The sequence below is a fragment of the Ptiloglossa arizonensis genome, chromosome 10 (genome assembly GCF_051014685.1).
Source record: "Ptiloglossa arizonensis isolate GNS036 chromosome 10, iyPtiAriz1_principal, whole genome shotgun sequence".
In the NCBI taxonomy this organism is placed as follows: Eukaryota; Metazoa; Arthropoda; class Insecta; order Hymenoptera; family Colletidae; genus Ptiloglossa; species Ptiloglossa arizonensis.
In genome coordinates this window covers 10201594-10209956 of record NC_135057.1, presented here as the reverse complement: position 1 = coordinate 10209956, position 8363 = coordinate 10201594, and the positions used below count along the sequence as shown (strand labels likewise).

The 8363-nt window shown below is 51.6% G+C and overlaps 1 protein-coding gene across 1 annotated transcript; it reads right to left on the bottom strand.

The window, feature by feature from the left end:
- Nucleotides 1-2256: 2256 nt before the first annotated feature.
- Nucleotides 2257-5738, bottom strand: LOC143151960 (segmentation polarity homeobox protein engrailed). The gene is made up of 2 exons (XM_076321512.1): nt 4517-5738; nt 2257-2757 (listed from the first exon to the last, which is right to left on the bottom strand). The coding sequence occupies exons 1-2, from the start codon at nt 5196-5198 to the stop codon at nt 2402-2404; spliced, it is 1038 nt and encodes a 345-aa protein (XP_076177627.1). The 5' UTR covers nt 5199-5738; the 3' UTR covers nt 2257-2401.
- Nucleotides 5739-8363: the final 2625 nt, after the last annotated feature.

Below are 8363 nucleotides of genomic sequence, written 5' to 3'. Positions count from 1 at the left end.
CACTCTAAAAAAATCGTGTTTCATTTTCATCCCAAAAAAAAAAAAAGAAATTACTTTTCGAACCGACCCAATACTATTTCGACCGAGCTTATTTACTCGGTTGGCGCGTGGTTCGGGCAGCAACGATCCTTCCACGATCGGTTCCACTCGTCACGAGTTCTTCGACACCACCGGTGAATCTGTAACAAAAAACCGGTACAGAGTGTCAAAATACAAGACAAGAAACGACGATAAGAAATTAACACGTAGAGACAAAAACTGTTGTACTTACGCGCGGTACAAACGCTTGCTATTATTGTCCGGCCTTGAAGGCGACGCGATGAAAAAAGGTGATAGAATAATACGCAATAAAGAAAAGTTGGAAAGCAAGGTTACGCAACGTACACGACACCGTTCCATTTCTATTCCCTCGAAACGTTCTTTCGCGCGTAAAAACGTGTACACGCGTGAAACCGTGGGTACGTAGCGGCGCGTGAAATCACGCGGACTCGAAATTTTCCCGGAACGATACCTTCCTTAAACGATGGTTTATTTTCGGGTGGTTGGAGTCACAGAAGCAAATCTCGACCAGCGCGGCGTCTTAGCGAATAAAAGGTACGCTTGTAAATCTGTCGGCGCGCTGCACCTTATGGCAGCGTATAGCAACGCGTCTTAACAGGTGCGCGTATCGCTTATCCGGTGTCGATCGGCACCGCCATGTGCTTGTACGCGTTTCAACTTAAATAGTCGCGCACTGTCATCCTCGCCGCGTTCCATTTCTCGGTCCCGGTCTGGATATCGGGTGGCTCGTTAATTCGGGATCAATTAGCGCGTCACGGTGTGTCACCCGTGAATGGGGCGTGCAGGAGGCATCGGTGCCGAACTGCCCCCTTTAGCGCGGAGTTATTCCACGGCCACGTAAATTTTACTAATTACCAGCGGTTCCCGCTTTCGCTCCGTAAACGTACGCCCGTAAACGTTACATTTTTACGCGCCTCTTTTTCCTTGTGCCCGTTACGACCGCTCAAAATTCGTCGAAAGTCGAAATTCGCGCGAGGGGCGGTACGATCGCTATTATTCCCGACGCTCGAATTTATTCGAAACGACTCGGAATACCAACGAGCCATCTCCGCGGGTTCGGGTACATCGGTTATTAACTTCCGATTTAATACAGGATGTAACGTGCAATAACGGCGAGTATTTTTCCATCTGTGACGGCATTCCAGGGAGAAATTTCGAAGAATCTTTCGCAACGAGGTATTTTTTCGTGCGGTGGAGAAATTCTTGCACGGAGATGATTCTGAAGAATTCTAGGGTAAAAGAATTCCGAGGGAAAGAAATTTCGACGATTGTACGATTCTCGAAAGAATGTTTTCCGTAACGAAAGATTGTAATCGCCAAAAAAAAAAAAAGAATCCAATTTTCCTAACGCAAGTTTCGTTTCTGTATACTTCTGTCGCGAGCCCGCTGGAAAAAATCGTTCGTGTACGTGGACGAAAGAAAGTCTCGGGCGAACAATAACAACTGCTTCGAGCGACTCATCGTATATATTTAAAAAGAGAGATTTGAACGGGTAAATACTTACGAACGGCGGTGTACACCTGGAAGAAACGCCGCGAGGAATTCGAGGACAGGACAAATAACACAGAAAGCACCGGCTCGTATTTTTAATTCGATTTAATCGGTGGCAACATGTAAGCGGGTTACATAGATTATATCGACCACTTATTGCGAGACACTGGGATATAAGCGTACCTTCCGAGTTCGTCTACACGTACGTGTGTGTATGTGTGTTTGCGTAACATATACATATACGTATATAAATAAATATATACATATGTATATGTATATAGATTTATATATATATTTATTGGTACGCTGGTACAATAATTAGGAATATACAGTGTGAGATCGTTTCGTGTTCACGCGACCGTGCGCACTCGTACATACGGAATAATATATAGAATCTTCGCGCGGCTATTAACTTTATCTCGTATCATACATATACACATTACGACCGGTCCTATTTACAACTATGTACAGAGAAATAAATAATTTAAACGTCTAATCGATAAGGATCGGTATCGAGAGCTCGCGTACACCGGAATCGTATCCGCGCCGATACGCGTACACGAGTCGATAAATATAAAGTCTCGGTTCGCGTTGCACGGATCGTACGAACGAGAAACAACGGTGCGCTGTTCGTTCGACGATCGAACGTTGCGTTATCCACGAAAACGTTTCACGCGTTTCGATGATATTCGTGCGTTCTCCGGTTAGCTCGCGCCGAGATGGACAATTATTTGGTAGATAATTACTCGACGCGACGACAAACGATTCCGAGACGATCGAGTACCCGTTTCGATCGATTCGCGACGCCGAGCGTACCGATCTCTATAGTACCGCCAAAGCGAAATCGTCGTTAGTGAGGATGATTGGCACCGGTGACGATTTCCTCGCCGTCCTCGTCCACGGGCACCGTCGAGTGATTGTAGAGCCCTTGAGCCATCAACTGTAGCGCCAGCGGATTCTTCTGGCCGCTCGCTTTCTTGATTTTCGCCCTCTTGTTCTGGAACCAGATCTTGATCTGCGCCTCGTTCAAGCCCAGGTCCCGCGAGAGCTGTTGCCTCCTTCTCTCGGTGAGATATCGATTCTCCGTGAACTCCCGCTTCAGTCTGGCCAGTTGCTCCGCGCTGAACGCGGTCCTGGGTCTCTTCTCCTCCGGGGACACGGTCTTGTTGGTGCTCTGCGATCGTTTCACTCGGCGCGTTCGAGGTCCTGAAACGAAACGATGATACATTTTTCAGCTCGGGTTTCCGTAATTTCGGACGGATCGGTAACGAGACGATCGAACCGACGCGTGGATCGTTATCGCGGCCGAAACGAGAACCGTGCTCGAACTCTCGCGCGCACCCACCGCGCGTAAATCCTGTTGAAACGAATGACGCGTACGCGGCGGAAGATTTATCGTCCAAGTTCGGCCAATCTTCCGCGGGACAAGTATGTAAATGGTAATTAAGCGGAACAGAATGAGGTCCCTTTGAGGCCGTAGTTGGCTCCTGGCTATCGGAGAGCCGGTGGATAATTTTCTTTTCCAGCCGTGTATCGCGGTTAGCCGCGCGCCGTTTTATCTGTCGCGGGTATCGCTCGGGCCTAGATTATTACGGTGTGTTTCCAAATTGGGTGCGCGCCTAGACCAGACGGAAAAATATCACTCGTGACCGCTGGCCTCGGCGCGTGTACACCGCGATGAATATTTATAAGTGGCATAACATCGCTGGACGTACCGCGCCAATGGTTCGCCTCGCTATCGCGTGGAAACCGAGCGAGTAGGGGGGATCGAGCTTTCTTAACCGGTCGGCTTGCTGAAAATCGAAACGAATCTCGTTCGTCGGCTCGAACCTGCGCGGGAATTTCGTTTCGTCGATCCAGACCGGGTGCAAGATAGATCGCGGCAAAAATTTCACTCAATTTAAGTATTTATATACAGACAGAACATATTATTTATCCGAAGAATATTCGAATATTTCTTATTCGTTCGACGACATCGTGCAAGAATAATCTCAAAGAAAATCGGCGTTCCGTGCACCCCGTGCAACAGAGGCACACCCGACGACGATTCTCTCGCGGTTCGTTGAAACGAGATTCCACTTCTACGGACGATTGAGATCTACCGTCTATCCATCGATCAGCCATCGACGTGGTCTTTAATTAGCGCGTAGCGTGTACCACGATTCGCGGGTAATTAGTAACGCGATCGTCGAGCGGCGCGCGGGGACCACCCCGGCGCGCAGGACCTTAGACACGGTTGAGTATCTGGGACACGGTGATCGCTGCGAGGGGTAGATGGCGGATGTAGGTTGGGGACAATTAAGTTCTGCGAACGGGTGCAGGTGGTATCGGGTTGGTACGTTCAACCCGCGGCAGCGGTTCAGCCTCGCGATTATACACGAGCTATACAGCCCGGCCGACAGTCCGTGACAGTTAAGATCGCGAGCACGGGCTCGGCCGGTGACACCGAATCGGAACTGGAACGACAGTTTCGGAGAATACTTGTTTACGGAATCCGGCGGTGCTCCGGCCGGAGGTAATTAGGCGAGTTCTATGCGCCGCGACGCGAATTTTTCGATAACGTATCCCCCCTCTCTCTCTCTCTATCGGCGAGAAACGCGCGTCGATTTACATAGGAAACTGGTTTCCCAGATGTAACGGTCGCCAAAGTTAATTGATCCAGCGGATACGGAGAAACGCTGGAACGAGAATCGCGGGTATGGCTAACTTGGGCGCGGACAACCGCTTCCTTGATAGCGCGATTAACCAAGACGTATCTGTCCATCGGGCGACCAGTATACGAAGAGCTCTTGCCAACGAATTTTTACGGTAACCGAGTACCCGGGGACCGATCATCGATCGGAATCGCGACCGCGAATAAATTACCGGTATTATTTCGATCGCGAGCTGGTCGGTTAATTTCGAGCGAGGAATTTTTTCGATGAACTCATTGCATTACTATCGGTAGCGATATTGTAACACCTACCGGATGACGGTCTGTCGGAATATCTGGTGCAGTAGACCCAAGCGGGCCAAGGACTCTGTCCGCTGAGTCCACTCTGTTGACCGGAAGCTGGGTTGGCCGCACTGCTCGAGCTGCTGTCGCCGCTCAGAGAGTCACCGCTGATCGTCGACGACGTGGAGCCCAATGTTGGCGCTCCTGTCACCGAGCTCCCCGTCACGGAGCTTCGGCTGCTGGCCAAACTCTCGAGGCTTCCGCTTCTGCTGAGACCGGTGTTCCTCTGCAACGGGGACGTCAGTCCGCAGTGAGACGAGAACAGGTCCCTGTCTCTGTGCACGGAGAACCCGGTGGTCTGGGGCCTGGACGGCGACAGCCTGTTCGAGGAGAGGCTCAAATCTCGCGGCAGAGAGAGAGGACTGTGTCGCGGAATTGGTACCGGAATCGTCGAGTGCCCGCTCGCGGATTGCTTGGGTGTTTTGGTGTTGAGGATCGCTTCCCGACCGAAGTCCGGTCTCAGTATGTTCACCACGCTGAATCTCAAAGGGGTCTCGATCTCCTTGCGGTCTTGTTGTTGGTCTTGACGCGGCACCACGTGGTTCTCGGGAGACCGCACCCGATGAGGATGATGGTGATGATGGTGATGGTGACCGCCGAGACCCAATCGGAGGCCGTACGCGGAATCCATCGTCGCTAACGCCACGCTCATTGTTCGATTTATCGTAGAATGTGTAAACGGTGGGAGGAGGACGTGTGACGATGATCGAGAGTATCTGGACCGTCTAGCCCTCTGTCGTCATCTTTGGGAAGGAGCACGAGAATGTACACTTGTCACTTCGCCCCGTAGCGTTCCAATTAAATTCGACCGTCTATCGAACGAGTGTCACTGGTCTCGGAACACTTGGTCACAATCTGCGGGTCCACCCCCCTTAATGTTTCTCCGAAGATCACCGACACGTGTCACTGGTACCCCTCTTCACTGATCTCCTCGTAAAAACGGATCGTTCCGCGGTCTCTCCGTCTCGCCGTGTGTTTCGAGTATCGTTGCCGCGTTGTTGCGTAATCTGTTCGAGGACGATGCGCCGCGAGGCTCACGTGGCTGGTTCGTCCAACTGCGAAACGTCGCCGCGTCCAGTATCCCGGTTGCCCGAAGCGAGATTAACGGTTCGAGGCTGGATCCGCTCCAAGACCGAGACGGTCTCCTTCGTATTGGCTTTTCCCGAGGTTTCCGAGGACTCGAGCGAGTGCTGTGACGGGTCTGACTGGCTGTCCATCCGTCGCTCAGTGATGTCTAAACTAGGGGACCTGTGGTCCCTACTTACCGCTCTCCCCTCCGTCCCCCCGGTCGCCCCTTCACTCCTCCTACGCCCCAGCCCGAGTGCAGTGCACTAGACACCCTCGATTGTATCTCTATTAACTCTTCGGTCACAGGCTCCGCCCCCTGCCGGTAAGGTCTACCCTACTCCCTCCCGACGGTGCATCCCCACCAGCAGTGGCACGGATAGTAGGGGGCTGGAGCTAGAGTTTACTACGATCGATGCCGCTGCAACGCTCCAGTCTCGTTTCAACGGTGACGAGATTTTTGTCCTATTCGTAGTCGCTTCCTCCCTTGCGCACCGACGCTTCGAAAACCATCTGTTCTCACGAGCTGCGCCATTTGCGGTACGTTCACGATACGATCCACCGTACTCGAAACGATAAACGTGACTTCGAAGTTGCGTTCTTCGAGACGACCCAAAATTTTCGATATCGTTCTCCGATTATTTTTAAACGATCTTCTTAGCTTCCACGATTCCATCACTGTTCGCGAATTCTCTTACCCGGTTGACTCGAGATACATACTCTCGAAGCTCGACTCGTAAAATTCTCCTCGAAACGCGATCCGTTTTCGTAAAGTTTCTACCGTCGTGGTTTTTTCGTCCATCTCGGAATTTTCGTCCGAGAATCGGAAGTACCCGCGCCACTGGGAGCATCGGGTAAGAGCGGCGGCTTTCTCCCCGCCCCGTTTCGATCTCCCACCACGGCTCGCGCGTCGAGATCTCGCCCACATTCTCGCCCCTCCCCGGGCCGCCACGCCCAGCACGCCTCCCCTCCCACTTTTCGATGCCCACTACTCCATACTTTTGTTCCTCCCTACCACGGTGCTCCGTCCAGGAGGCAGCTAATTCATTTCTTCGAGTCGACAAGCGTTCTCTCGCTGACGTGGATTTTATCGTGCCCGACGTCGAAATTGCTTTATACAAAAATTTGCTCGAGCATCTATCCGTTCCAACCTTGACGCTTTTTTTGTTTTTTACGGGACGGGGTTCCGCGACGGTTAACGAACAAATGTATTATCCATCCGGCGACAGATGTCGGGTCCACGGTCTCCCTTTCCGCGTTCGTTCTCTCCTCGTTGCTTCCGTCTACGTGCTGTCACGTGATCGGCTTCACGGTCGATCGATCGTCGAACAGTTTTCGTGTTCGATCCGAGGGAATCGAATCGATCGTCGGTCGTATTTGTGACAGTCGATTCTCGACGTTGATCGTTCGATACGTTCGCCAGACGACTCACTTCCAGCGTTGGTGAGCGCGCGCGCGCTAACCTCGCCTCGTAAAAATTGTGAATCTTAACGCGAGCGGGGAAGTTTGTTTTTTTTCGAAAGCGGGTTCGTTGAGCGTGGATTTACGACGATCGCGCGGCGCTGATAAAGTTGCAAAATTCGCGGCTACGTGGCCGGCCGCTCGTAATTAAATTTCTGCGTTCCTTCGTGGCTTCGTGCGCGTCGGTTCTCTCGAACGTTGCCCTTAACGAACGAGCACCTTATCGTTCGCGCCGATTTAGATCGTACGCGATTGCGTCGCGCGCTCGCGGACACTTGTTCGCGATTAACGTCATTGGAAAATAGCGGGGAGACACTCGACCGTTTCGCAGGTGCCGGGAAAATTACGGCTATTAACTCTTTCGACGTCTAATCGCGCGATACTCTCTCTTCTTCGCTGGAAACGTTGTTTGCCTCGCGACACGAAACCAGAGAGGGAACGACCCGTGCATTAGAGACACGCTAGACTTTGCTCGAAGCGTACCTCGTTCGTAAGAGAAAAAAGTAACGAACGACTCGACGAGAATCGAATTCATCTCGCGACGAGGTAGGTGACGCGCGATAAGACATTGTTACCGCGATTAACGAACATCGACGCGGCGGACGGTTCATCGATTAATCGTTACACGACTTCCGAACGACTCGCGACGCGACACGCGGGACGATCGATCGTCGTTGTTCCAAGTTTTCTCGCGGCACGCGTTGAAAAATGGTGTTTCGCAGCGACTCGATGCCAACGAGCCCGCTAATCGCGACAACACGGCCAATATTTTCTACAAGGTAGCGGTACAGATAATCGTAACGGTGAAACACCGGGACAGAGACACCGAATGGTATACCGCGATAATCGTGGAAATACGACTGGTTCACGGACGTTAAATTTTAACGTCACCTTTAATCGGCAATGCAAATAGTGCAACAACTGTGCAAGATAAGATACCTTGTACGCCACTTTTCCACGTTGCACAACACCTGTTTCGTAGTTAACTCATTTACGCGAACGACAACGGTCGTCGGAAATTTTCGTTTCCCGAGCGAACGCCGGGATCGGATCGACCGGGCTTAGCAACGAACGGAAGGCGAGTCCTTTGTTCCGCCAACGCAAAGTTCGCGAAGAAACGTGTAAGATCGTTGTTACGGTCTACGATTTTATTAATGACCACACCTAGAGGGATACCAGCTGCCACGTGAACCACAAAGCGATCGTTAGCGGGCTGGCTCGATTCGTGTAAGAACAATAATAGAGATAGCCGCCATAAATAACCTTAACGTGTCTATCCATCAATAGAGGC

Excerpts from the sequence above, each read along its gene's own strand:
- LOC143151960 (XM_076321512.1), bottom strand. The coding sequence starts at position 5,198 with ATGAGCGTGGCGTTAGCGACGATGGATTCCGCGTACGGCCTCCGATTG. Across the intron at positions 2,758-4,516 it reads TTCCGACAGACCGTCATCCG|GACCTCGAACGCGCCGAGTG; the intron begins GTAGGTGTTACA and ends GTTTCGTTTCAG.